Source organism: Carassius auratus, chromosome 20 (assembly GCF_003368295.1).
Source record: "Carassius auratus strain Wakin chromosome 20, ASM336829v1, whole genome shotgun sequence".
Lineage (NCBI taxonomy): Eukaryota > Metazoa > Chordata > Actinopteri > Cypriniformes > Cyprinidae > Carassius > Carassius auratus.
Window position 1 is genome coordinate 22,023,204 of NC_039262.1, and position 14,369 is coordinate 22,037,572.

The 14,369-nt window shown below is 35.7% G+C and overlaps 1 protein-coding gene across 1 annotated transcript; it reads right to left on the reverse strand.

Moving 5' to 3' along the window:
* Window positions 1-9,537: 9,537 nt before the first annotated feature.
* LOC113121188 (prostaglandin E2 receptor EP2 subtype-like) lies at window positions 9,538-13,195 on the reverse strand. The gene is made up of 2 exons (XM_026291463.1): window positions 12,068-13,195; window positions 9,538-11,271 (listed from the first exon to the last, which is right to left on the reverse strand). Exons 1-2 carry the CDS (start codon window positions 12,860-12,862, stop codon window positions 10,978-10,980), a joined length of 1,089 nt encoding a protein of 362 aa, XP_026147248.1. The 5' UTR covers window positions 12,863-13,195; the 3' UTR covers window positions 9,538-10,977.
* Between the last annotated feature and the right edge of the window lie 1,174 nt (window positions 13,196-14,369).

The following is a 14,369-nucleotide window of genomic DNA, read 5'->3' on the forward strand; positions in this document are numbered from 1 at the left end:
AAGTACAGTATTATTGAAATAGACAACCACCTATATTATATTTGTATTGTATGTTCATTATATTTCTTTATTTGTGCTATTTACACAAAGTTTACATTTTTTTAAGTTTGTTTTTGTTCATTTAAAATAGCACTGCATAGTCTTCACTGTAAAATAAAATACACAATCAAACCAAAATGTATTCAGACACCTTCAACGTTTCTTACAATATCACAGTTTATTTGCTGTAGTTTAGAAATTGGTAATAAAATATGACATAACTCAGGGTTAAACTGTGTCAGAACAACAAATTCATCTTGATAATGTCTGATGCAATGCTTAATTTGGTTCAGTCTGTGGTGTGAAAAGGTTGCATTAGAAATTAAAGAAAGAAACACTTAAGCAAAACATGCTCAGGTCCCTAATAATTTATTTTTATTTTTTTTTAGTCACTAGTAAAACAATATAATCTATTCTATCTGATTTTCGGATTGACTTTGGATAAATTCTTGTTAAAACTACAAAGTAATTCAATCAAGAGCAGTGAGTGATTTACTTTCATTTTCATACATTAAAGACACTGACAGCAGAGCTAGTAAATTAGGCGCGGTCACTTTAAGAGACATATGCATCCATCATAAAGATACGCATCCGAGTTCTTTCCAACGCTTTACTTTCACTGAAGACATAACTACCGACTTTTTCGAATACACTTTCCAAGACGGGTATTTCCACATATTTAGTATGTATTTGTTGTCGGTACAAAAGCAAGAAGACTTTGAGATGCGTCTCTGCTTGCTCCCTGAACACCAGAACGCCACGCTGCTGAATTGAGCTCTTTCACTTTTCGCTTTTTCTTATGTTTATTTAAAATGCGATTTGTATTTGTTCGTTCAGGGTGCAGGAGGACGCAAACGTCCTGAAAGAGAGCTCGGTTCAGTGTTACGCGAGTAACCAGCTGCTCTGCTCAGTTCAACTTTCCCGCATCGTGGGGCTGAAGCCAACTTGATGTGTTGAATGCTTGGAGCACGTTATAAAACGTATTCTTAAAATACACATTTCTGTTTTAATAAATGCTCATATTAAAACATAGCATTACACATAAGTAGGTACAAAAATAATCAGTGATACATTTACGACCCAAGAGCAAACTCATCTTTGTTCTCTTTTCTGTGTAACTGCTGCTTTGTTTAGCTGTTGCGCTTGCATTTGCCGCGGCTTTTTAAAATGGCTCGGCTGCTTCTGCATAGATCAACCTACCCTCAAAGATTCGCACTGATTGGATCTCTTCTCCATTCGTCCCTCCCATATATTTTCGTCTCATTTTTATTCGTTGACTAAAGTGTCAGTTATATTTCGTCACGTTTTTCGTCATCATATCTGACTTTTTATTTAGTTTTTATTTAGTTTTCGTCCGTGAAAAAGGTTAGTTGACGAATATTTTTCGTCATAGTCTTCGTCAACGAAATTAACACTGGTCAAAACACAATGGAAACAAGCGAAAACGTTTCAACACACTAGAAAAAAGTCCCAACACAAAGAAATTAACAAAACACAACTGAAACAAGCCACAACACAATGAAGACAAGCCACCACACAATAGAGACAAGCCTCAGGTCAATGGAAACAAGGAGTTACACAATATAGAGAAGCCCCAAACACAATGGAGACAAGTCGCAATACAATGTAAACAAGCCACAATACAACCGATACAACCTGCAACACAATGGAGACAAGCTGCTACGCAATGTAGACAAGCCACAACACAATGGAGACAAGCAAAATAAGTTGCAACACAATAGAAAAAAGTCCCAACACAAAGAAATTAACACAACACAACTGAAACAAGCCACAACACAATAGAGACAAGCCACCACACAATAGAGATAAGCCGCAGCTCAATGGAAACAAGGAGTTACACAATATAGAGAAGCCCCAAACACAATGGAGACAAGTCGCAATACAATGTAAACAAGCCAGAACACAACAGAAACAAGCTATAACACAATGGAGACAAGCCCCAACACAATGGAGACAAGCCACAACACAATGGAGACAAGTGACAACACAATGGAAACAAGCGAAATAAGTTGCACAATAGAAAAAAGTCCCAATACAAAGAAATTAACACAACACAATGGAAACAAGCTGCAACACAATGGAGACAAGCACAATACAATGAAGACAAGACACAACACAATGGAGACAAGCCACCACACAATAGAGACAAGCCGCAACACAATGGAAACAAGCCGCAGTTCAATGGAAACAAGGAGTAACACAATATAAACAAGCCGCAACATGGTGTCCTGAGTATTTGAGTTGATGGTGTCCTGAGCATTTAAACTGGCCTTTCGGCCACACCTCAAATGCTGTCTTGACCAATTAGATACTGTCTTTGCTCGGGGTGTTGCGATGTTTCTCCACCCCCATAGATAAATCATATGTTATCTTATCAATCACGTGGTCAGAATTTTCCCGCTCTTGCAGGGTATAATTTTGCACATAATTCCTATAACAAAAATATGACACATTTGACAAATAACTGATGGTCAGAAATGTTTCAAGCTAGAAGATTCTAACACATACATACTAAACATTATTATGAATCCTTAAGCCTTTCAATAGTTATTAAAAAGACATAACCTATAAGCGATTAGAAAAAATGATAGTTAAATGTGTGGGTTACATATATGATATGGAGTCAAGCAATGGACTGGTATTCGTTTAGAAGTCTTTTTGGTAACACTTTAGAATAAGGTTCCATTAGTTAATGTTAGTTAATGTATTAATTAACATGAACAAACAATGAATAATACATTTATTACTGTATTTATTCATCTTTGTTAATGTTAGTTAATGAAAATGCAGTTATTCATTGTTAGTTCATGGTAATTCACAGTGCATTAACTAATGTTAACAAGCACTACTTTTGATTTAAATAATGCATTAGTAAATGTTGACATTAACATGAACTAAGACTTATAAATGCTGTAGAAGGATTGTTCTTGCTTAGTTCATGTTAACGAAAGTAGTTAACTAACATTAACTAATGGAACCTTATTCTAAAGTGTTACCGTCTTTTTGAGTTCATTTTGGTGCATCTACATCTGTAAAAGACAGTTTCTGTGCCATTCGTTAACATAAGGACGTTCTGTGGAGACAAGAGTTTAAAAGGTCCCCTTAAAGGAATTTCAGTCTGGTTCTTGTCTTCTATCATGGGTTTACATGTGATGGTCAGGCTGTGCATCTCTTTGACCATCAATCTGGATTACTTGCCCCAAATTTGATAATCTCTTCTCTGAATTGACATAGTCAATAGTTGTTCTAATGGAAACAATTAGCTGTTCTGTTTGTTCTGTGAAAAAGTTGGTTGGTTATCTTGCTTCAGAATGTGGTGCTAGAAGTTGATTTACAACATCATGTTGCCTTTCTGTGGAATTCATCTCATGTTTCAACCATGCTCCCGATCGAATCTTTAATTTGTCTGGTTCGGGTCTGATACGCTACACAATATAGACAAGCCACAACACAATGGAGACAAGTCGCAACACAACTGAGACAAGCCCCAACACAATGGAGACAAGCTGCTACAAAATGGAGACAAGCCACAACACAATGAAAACAAGCCGCAACACAATGAAGACTAGCTGAAACGCAATATGTACAAGCCACAACACAATGAAAAAAAGTTGCAACACAATGAAGACAAGCTGAAACACAATATACACAAGCCACAACACAATAGAAACAAGTGAAACAAGTAGCAACACAGTGGAAGCAAGTCTCAACACAAAGAAATTAGCACAACACAATGTAAACAAGCTACAACACAATGGAGACAAGCCACAATACAATGGAGACAAGCAAAAGAAGTCACAAAACAATGGAAACAAGCCGCAACACAATGGAGACAAGCAAAACAAGTTGCAACACAATGGATTCTCATAACACAGGAATTAGCACAACACAATGGAAACAAGCCACAGCTCAATGGAAAAAAGGAGTAACACAATGGAGACAAGCCACCACACAATGGAGTCAAGCCGCAACACAATGGAAACAATCCACAACATAACCGAAACAATCCCAACACAATGGAGACAAGCCACAACATAACCGAAACAATCCCAACACAATGGAGACAAGCCGCAACACAATGGAAACAAGCCACAACATAACCAAAACAATCCCAACACAATGGAAACAAGCCACAACAAAACCGAAACAATCCCAACACAATGGAGACAAGCCACAACAAAACCGAAACAATCCCAACACAATGGAGACAAGCTGCAACACAATTGAAACAAGCCACAACAAAACCGAAACAATCCCAACACAATGGAGACAAGCCACAACAAAACCGAAACAATCCCAACACAATGGAGACAAGCCACAACAAAACCGAAACAATCCCAACACAATGGAGACAAGCCACAACAAAACCGAAACAATCCCAACACAATGGAGACAAGCCACAACACAACCGATACAAGCCACAACACAATTGAGACAAGCTGCAACACAACAGAGACAAGCCGCGAAACAATGGTGACAAGATGCAATACAATGGAAACAAGGAGTAACAAAATGGAGACAAGCCGCAACAAAGTGAACACAAGTTGCAACATAATGGAAATGGAAAAATAGAGAATAGACAAACAAATCCCACATAATAAGACAAAAAAAAAAGCTTTAAATAAAACGTTTGTGACGTTGTTCATGTTATAATGCCCTGCAGTTCCAGCAATGGAAGGCTCACAGAACACATGGCTGTGTAATTCCTAAGATAATCACAGTTTGTGGCATTGCTGATGAAGCCATAAAGGAAAGTGCATTGGGCAGCATTCTGAGCACAAACTGGCCTCATGCCCATTGACATATTCCAGATTTCACACTTCCATTCCAATGAACCATGTGATGCATGAAGTTCTCATATTATTTGGGTTATCTTATCTAATAAGAGTTTAACAGTTAAATAACTGGCTTACTTGTGTTTTATTTATCTATTGAATATATTGAATCAAATGAGAGACTTGATTGTTATGTGGCAAGCATTTTCTATGAATGCTGCGTACTGTTTATATTAGGTTTAATGAGAGTAAAGGAGCATGTTTACAGTGGTGAGCCAGCAAACACAGACCATAATTTGTATCCTGATTGAAAGAAGCTTTTGAGATTTGTTTCTCACTCACAATCAAGGGATTACATTTCCCAGTGGTCGAATCATGTCTAAATGTATCTCCTTTACAAAGAAATTACAACATCTGTTTCAAAGAAAGAAGAAACAAAGAAGTTATGTTGAGCTCTGAGAAAACTCCAGCAAAATATGTGATTATTTATTCTCCTGTCATGACAGTAAAATCATCATCAAAACGATTAACTACATGAATGGAGAGGAGGACAACAGTGTTTTTGTTATGTGTTATTATTATTATTTTATGAAGTAATTAAAAAAACTAATTTGAATAAAGTCATTATTATAATTATTATTTTTTGCACACAAAATGTATTCTTGTAGCTTTGTTAAACAATTACGGTTGAACCATTAATGTCACGTGGACTATCTAAAAGTTGTCCTCCCTACGTTCCTAAACATTGATCGTGTAAGGATCCTTGCTCTCTATGGAGGGTCAGAGAGCTCCCTGAATACATCAAAAGTTGTGTCTTTCAAATATAGTGAAGTTAAAGTCATAAGTTTCGAGAAAAAATTGTTACTCAGTTAAAGTACAGATACACAAAAAAGTGTACTTAAGGACAGTGATCAAGTAAATGTACTTCATAAATGTCCACCCCTGAGCATTTGTGTGTTCAGAAGAAAGGACAGACAGCCACTGTAGAGACAGTGAAGATTTGTGATGCTAAAGGCTGCTCAGAAGACAGCATAGTTCCAGAGTAAACACAGCTGTTTTCACTTAGACATGCTAAACACTTGGTCTCTGTGGGAACCAAGACATTTCAGTTTGGTCATAATGAAGGTTATAACAACTAAGAATGTCTAAAACACTAGCAGGCCTAGATAGATTGTTTTGCTCTGATTTTAGGGGAAATCTGGGGCTGGTTGCGTTAGCTGTCCGTAAGTTACAACGTAACCTAGTTTTAAGGGTTTTAACTTATCCACTCAACATATAAACAAAATTAACGGAAGCTTTCGTCTATGAAAACAACAGATTACAGCTTGACTGAATTGCATTATTTGTATTTATTTTAATCCCACCGACTTTAACCCTTTAGAAATGCACTACTGGTCAAAAGTTTGGGTATCATTCTAATACACTATGGAAGTTCTAAGCCGCCATGCATAATAATTTTTTTCATTTTTGTCTTCTCGTTATAACGACTTAACTTTCTCGTTATCTCGACATAACGAAAATCGTTTTTTACACCGATTTGCTCCACAAATATTAATAATGTTTGATCACATTTTGTGTGATACTTTTTCAGTATTCTAATAAAAGTTAGGCCTATTTTAATAGAAATATTGGTAACACTTTAGTATAGGTACCAATTCTCACAATTAACTAACTGGAAATTAGCATGTCTGTTATTAACATACTGGCTGTTTATTAGTACTTATAAAGCATATTTATTTTGCATGACCATATTCAACATCCCTACATCTGCTGTAATTAAATGTTGAGACTAATCCTGGAATTTCATCAGGAAAAATCTATCTCTGCTGTTTCCTTCTTGCTTTTCAGGAATGTTTCCTCACCTTTTCAGTTTACTTTAATGATGTGCTCATGTTTTTATGTTCCTTCTGATTTCAAGTGCTTGGTTGTTTAAATCAAGTTCACTGGTTTACTGATTGTCATCTCTCTTTCTCTCTTTCTCTGTGTGTGTGTGTGTGTGTGGGTTCGCTTCCTCACATGATGCTAAGTTTTGAGTCTGTGTTTGTGCATGTGTGTGTGTGTACACCACTGCATGCTTTACCACAGTTCACCTGCAAGGCTGGTTTTGTGATATGATCTTTTAAGTACGGATGTGAGAAACAACCTATAACAAGTTTGTCATTGCAAACTACATATAATACTGCAGTTATTTATTTTACATAATATAGCCCACTGTAAGATAATTTGACATATCATGGTTTAAATAGCTAGTAAACAAAGGGATCAGTCATTTTGTAAAGCTCAACCACGATTTGATCTAACAATTATATTTAAATGTAACTATTTAAAAAATTGTATGATTCAATTTAAAAACCAATCAGTTATTTTAACTTGTAATAATTTTGGTGGAAATCTGAGATTAATGCAAAAAAAAAACCCATTGCTGATAAAGCTACTGTTTACTTGAGAGTGCAATAAAGGTCAACACATTTCAGAAGCAAACACACTTGTTTAATGACGCATGTTTAAATTCGGTGAAAGTCTTTAGAGATTTGCATGGAGTTCTGTGAGCACAAATTCAATTTGGGTTACAGAAACCTCTTCTCTTAATTCTAGAATATTTCACAGTTACTAAATGGATTTTTTTTTTTTCTTTTTTTTGGCTATACCTTTCAACAGGTCGTTTTTCAGTGTGTACTGCTGTCATGCAATCTTTAATCAGTGTTGTTTTTGCATTTTGAGGTGATATTTCCTCAGTTCGTGTGAATGAGTCATATGACAACACATGCTCTTCAGAACACTAGCCCTGTCTCGGTGTGATCGCAGTGCATTGGAGGATGTTAATGACTTCTGGAGCCACACAGAGAGAAAGACGACGTCAAAAAGCAAAGACAAAAAAAAAAATTGTTAGTTAATAAAAATATATACACCATTATTTCACTATGTTCAAAGAGTACTTTGGTGAAGCTAAGAATGTATTGTACCATTCTTGTTTATTTTTATTTTTTAAAGGAAATCTCAGTAATAAATAATATAATCCTTGAAATAATGCATTTGCATACATCTAGTGTGCTTTAGTGCTGAGTTTGTTGGTGCATTCAATTCCTTGTGGTAAATTTGTAATTATGAATTTAATGATTGCAAGATGGCGACCATTTCAGAAAGATTTTTAAACTAAAATGATAAATGAAGAATGTGTTTCAGTCCGTTTTTGCTTTGATTGATTGATTTATTTATTAAGTGCTGTTAATTGAATTGTTATATATCCTATCATTCAATTCTTTTACAATACTGTTGTATTTTGTATTTGCTCCTTAAGTTTTATTGTGAAAAAATTTCAATAAATGTATCATCAATACAGATGTCACATCTTATTACATTCATTGCATCTGACGTTTTCTCACTGAAACACCCTCGCAAACTTCATCTCAAACGTTTAATAATGACTTTGTGGCAGCCTTAATGTATATTTAACTCATAACATGAACTGAACCATATTTACAATTTAATATTTATTCATTTATTTATTTTCTCCTCCATAAAGGCTTGGTTGTTGTCAAATTTGTCTTTAACTTGTTTATCATTTTAAAATGTCTTAAATGTGTTTCTCATTTAGTATGTTTGTAAAAAGTTTCACAATAAATAAATAAACGCTTACTTACCACTTGTTTATTTTGTATTTGTTTTTATTTTTCACATTTTTTTGGTTTCAGTATCAGCACAGTGTGGGCATATTTTCTAAATGTTTGGGAATACAACAGGACACCCATTACTTTTTCATTAGTCTGAGAGTCACTGTTTCACTATTGCAATAAAAAATGAAACAAAAAAACAACATGCAGAAAAGATTAAACTCAAATCAGGAAATTACCTGCAATGAATAACATGTGTTTTAGACGCAAGCTGATGTGTATTGTGGGAAACAACAGAACCGCTTAAGCAACCTCTGCGTTTCCCAGGTCATTATTTAGTCGACAAAGCATAACAGTGGCTGTAAAATAGCAGATGTGCAAGTTTGATTCTGTCACTGTAATGGAATTAATTCTCATAAACCAGAAAGTGCCTTTTCAGAGAATATCTGTCATAGTTCTGGAGATGAATGCCAAGTTCTGCATGTGAAAACTATAAAACCAAAACCACTAGAGGAAGTGAACTGATGGAAAGAATCAATCACTGCCATTAAAATGACATTCTGTCAAGTTATACTGTGAAAGGTCATGTATGATGACTCAAAGATCTGCTAGACTCAACTCCGCATCTAGAGCTATACATTCATCAGATTAGGGGTCATAAAAGAGTAATAGTGTTGCTCAAGAGGCAGAATGAACATTTCCAGTGATCCTGTTGATAAAAATTACTGCTTTCAAGTGTTCTAGAGACAGCCACTCTTAAAAGGGGTCTTATGATGCAATTTCAAGTTTTCCTTTCTCTTTGGAGTGTTACAAGCTCTTGGTGCATAAAGAAGATCTGTAAAGTTGCAAAGACTAAACTCTCAAATCCAAAGAGATATGTATTATAAAAGTTAAGAGTCAAACACTCCCCCCTAAAACGGCTCGTTCAACATCTCTACATCACGACGTGGGAAGATTTGCATAACCCGTGTTCATCCAAAACATCTTAAATTGTGTTCTGAAGATGAACAAAGCTTTTACGGGTTTAACGACATGGGGGTAAGTGATTAATGACAAAATTGTCATGTTGGGGTGGAATATCCCTTTAAAAATAAAGGATCGTTGTTGGCATTGATGGTTCATCATGTAATCTTTCAGGGTTCTTTATTCTGGGAAACCGTTCTTCAGATTATTAAAGAAAAGTATTTATTTATTTAGAAAGAAATTGTTATTTTAAAGACTGTTCATACAACATACAATGGTTGTTTCATTGCAAACCTTTTTGAAAGCTTATTTTAAGAGTGTGGGACTAAATAATCCCATAACGTCTATGGTTTCAAACATTTGCACTTTAAAATGAATCAGAAATGATCACTAAAATGCTTATAAAGGTAAAGTCCATTTAAAAATAAGAAATCTGTCATCTTTTATGGTCCTAACCTGTCTTTCTACTGCAGAACACAAAAGAAGATATTTGGAGAATGTTGAGGAACCAAACAACATTGGAGTCAATTGGTTCGTATTTCCATTTGTATGGCTGTGTTTTATTTCTCTAATTATTATTCCATAGCTCTTTATCAAACTGATGATGTTACACTTTTAATAACTACATAGAAACTACTTTTCCTCATATTACAACAGACATTTATATTTCTATATAGGTCTGAATATAACTGTAAAGAATTTGTTTAGGATTTCTAAGAAGGCCATCATATTATCCTTATCCATTTGTCTAATAAAGCATAAATTGTGCATTACAAATGTTGTTGGCTCTTTGAATGAAAGCATCTGCCAAATGCATGAATGAAAATCTACCAACACCAAGAAAACAAAATGTGTTGTGTTTATCGTGCGTGTAACATGGTGATTTTATCAATACTGAGATTTCCTGACTATTGCATTACTTTAAAACCATCTTGTAACCTCAATATATTCACAGTGTTAATATCGATATCATCAAGACATTGCTAAACAGACTGATCCAAACATGTTGATTACCTCAGTTCAGTCTGCTTCATCTTTCCTCTAAATGACTGTCTTCAGTCATGGGACTTTTGCAACGTTCAGTCAAGCTGTTGGGCTCTTTCAAAATGAACCGACTTACATGATTCAGTCCTGCATACATTTGCAAAAGAACGCAGAAAGCAAAACTGATAAGGCGTGAAGCCACACAAAGAATGTCAACCGCATTCCCCCACGAAGTTGAAACAGGAAGTATACAGCTCTTCATTTCAGCCTGTAAATATTTATTTCGATTTACCATTAGATTTCCTGCTGATAAAGAAACACTTATTTTCCTTCCGATGTACAAAAATGTTTTAATCTCCATAAATAAAGGCAATAAATAAGTTTACTTTGCTAAAAAAAGAGTATATACCCTGTTATATTCTCCATGATGTTATAGATGCAGCAGCACCCATCGTTTTCATCCTCAGGTCTTAGATCCATCTGGTCAGTTATCCAGTGACGTGGATCTTCAGTCTCTGTTATTTTCATTATATGAGTGAGCAATCACTCCACAATCTTTCCCAAACAAAAAGAGGCTTTAGAGATCAGGAGCCAGCAGTTCCAGGAATCCCTGTGTATACTTCCACCGCGCTGCCTCCTTCTGAATCTCCATGTGGCTTTGACTGATACAGGACGGGAGAGATGCTATGGACCTTCTCCTGCGTGGGTTTGAACTGTGTCTTCTTGCACATCTTGTCCCAGAGGAGACGAGGTATTGGGGGACTGAGGATGATGAAGACCCAGGGGTCTATGATGGGGTTGGCCGATACTAAAAGAAGGGTTATGCGACCATTTTTCTGATGATCTTGGTCGCAGCAAGTGTTGAAGTACACTTGAATCTGCGGAGAAAAGAGCACAGTGTGGAACTGTACTTTGTGCATAAACAGTAAATCAAAATATCGAAGTATAAACAAAAACATGTTACACGGTGAACATTTTGTGAAGCTGCTAAAATACATTTTGAATAGTGTTTCTAATAACAAATAAAACCCTAGTAATCTGCCATGTTTGTCATGATAATAAATGTAACTTGGTTCAATATTTAGTCAAATGCAATGCTATTTTTAAGTGTGCCTTCAGTGTAAAAAATTATTTTAAATTACTAATACCTACTTTTATATCACTACGAAGTAATCCAACAGTTTATTTTTCAATTCACTAGGCATCGTTTATCTTGCAATAGTGCATGGCTAAACAATAGTAATATGAAAACGGGAATACATACAGTACCACACCTGAAAATGTCCAATAAATAAATACAAATAATATAACTTATTTATTACTATTGTAACTAGTAGCAAAGTACAAATGAAAAGATGTTATGTAAAAGAATATGTTGTTCATAGCCTACTAGTTAATTAGAGTAAACATAAAACATGTTCAACAATAAATATGAAAGACTTTTGTCGTTTTAAGATGCTTTGCTTGCTTTTTATGTGTCTTTTGCACATTCTGTTTAGGCCTAGATGAAAAATAACCCATTTCTGGCACATTTACAGAAACGTTCGTGTGCATTAACAAATAGCTATACTTAAAAACACAGTTACACTTGTAACTGTTAAGAAATGAGTACACTATCTGGAACATGGACACTCATGCAGAAGTGAAGTTTGAAAGAATTTGGACAAGCCTTACCACGAGAGGAAGAGAGCAGATGACGAACGCCATTGTCATGACCCCGAGCAGCACCAGATGTTCAACCTCCTTCGCGATGGACCGAGGCTTCTTGAGTCCTCTCTGCCGCGGGACGGAGCCCCGGTGCGCCTTGCGTCTTCGGTACATGAGGGAAAGATGATAGATGACGGACGCGTTGCACAAAACCGTGAACACTATCATGAGGAGCAAACAAGACGCGTAGATGATATTGAACACTTTGTGCTTTGTCGCAGACGTGTGCGTCTCAATGAAGCACCACGTTCCGGGACAGTGCTGAACAAACTGCCCAAATCCGAGGAAAGGTGTGCCGCTGAAAAGAGCGCACAGCAGGTATATGAGCGCGATGGTGATGTACCCGCAGCGTTTACTCATGCGCTTCTCGTAACAGTAAGGATGTCCGATGGAGAGCCAGCGCTCCACTGCCATGAAGAGGAGAATGGCGAGAGTGACCAGACTGAAAAAAGTCATGGAGAATCCAAAGTGTCCGCAAACCAAACGGTTTTCACTCATCCCGAGCAAAGATTCATTTCTCAAGTACGCGGTTAAAACCAAGGGACTGACGGAGAAAGTCCCGAGCAAATCCGTGAAGACCAAAGATGTGACCAGGACTTGGAACAAGGATGCGGATTGCTTCCTCCGCCGTATTTCCAACAGAATTAAGGCCACCACGTTCCCAAGGACGCCGGCGGAAAACATGATCGCAGTTGTTGTAGGAGATCCACCAGAGACAGTGGACTGCTCATGGCAATCGGAACTATTAAGATTTTGAGCCATCTTTTTATTTATTTTTTCTGGGGAGTAAATTTTAATTTAAAGAAAACCAAATATCACAGCAGAGAAGAATTAGGATCCATACTTATAGTGAAGCCGAACTTTTACGCACAGCCCATGAACTTCCAAACGACCGTGGCAGGAAATGAGGAGGAGTTTAAACAGAGCGTGCTCTGATGTCTACAGCTAATGACTCACCACATCGAAGTAGACTTCAAATTAGATCAAATTATTCATATTGTTTTTTACCTTTTCATGCTACTTAAAAATAAATCGCAAAATTATGCATAAACGTAAAATATTCATAAATATCCATTACAAATAATACATTATAGAACATCCTATGTTTTTATACTTAAAAATAGTACTTGAAATAAAATAACATTACAAGCTAAATGTAATATATATATATATATATATATATATATATATATATATATATATATATATATATATATATATATATATATATATTCCTGTTTTTAATTTATATAGAGTTTAAATAATGGGTATAAAATCTTGGTTCATCATCTGCATGGCATCATGACGCCTCCATGTGGAGAATATTCTAGACACAGACGAGTTTTAGGAGAGAGGTGGATTATAGGGATTTGTTGGGCCAAGTGTAATTTCGCATTACAAAACATTAAAAGGTCAAACCCTGTAAGAGGACAATTTTTATATGTTTTATATGTCAAAACAAATATTAGCGGAAACAGCCCACCTGTTAAAAATCCCTTGTGAAAAAGAAGTGGGCTTAATTGTATTAAAAGTGTACTTTTTTGTACTTCAAATCTCAAAAGTATACTTTTTAAAAAGGTGCAGCTTGCAGATAATATGATATAATTTAAATTAAAGGCCACTGTGTACTTAAAGAGAGTACTTAAAAAAAAACTTCATGGTAATGTATAATTAACTATTACTTAAAATTTCATTTGACATAATTATGATTTTATAGTGTTTTAAATAAGTTCACTCATTTGATGTTACCCCATCCAAAGAGATATGAGCTGTACTTGGATGCCCGAGAGGCGTTTCAAAGATGGCCGCCGAGTGACAAGACTTGTCTTAAAGAGACTTTTCTTAAACACACATTTAAGTGCTTTGATTGCAAGCAAAAGTTTAACAAATCTAAACCAAATTAAATAGCATTCAAATAGCATGCATTTGGTTTCTATTATAGGCTACACTGCACTGTTAAAATGACTTTTAGTCAGGTGAATGAGTCTAACCATGTAGTCTTTGGACTACACTATGAATTAGAATAAGTTCAACTTGAAAAGAAATGGAAAGCTTGAAATAATATGCAACCACGCAGTGTCTCTTTTGTTTAATGTCCATGCACCAAAATACTACGTCATGACACCGGACTACTTAATCCAGAGTTTTGAGAAAATGCAAGGTATGCCATGTTTGTGTAATCACGATGCGTGAGGAACAAACAAGAAGAGAACAACGGAGCGCCACATTTGAATGATTACAGATGATACTTTATGTACTGCAGACGATG

Excerpts from the sequence above, each read along its gene's own strand:
- LOC113121188 (XM_026291463.1), bottom strand. The coding sequence starts at position 12,862 with ATGGCTCAAAATCTTAATAGTTCCGATTGCCATGAGCAGTCCACTGTC. Across the intron at positions 11,272-12,067 it reads TCTGCTCTCTTCCTCTCGTG|ATTCAAGTGTACTTCAACAC; the intron begins GTAAGGCTTGTC and ends TTTTCTCCGCAG.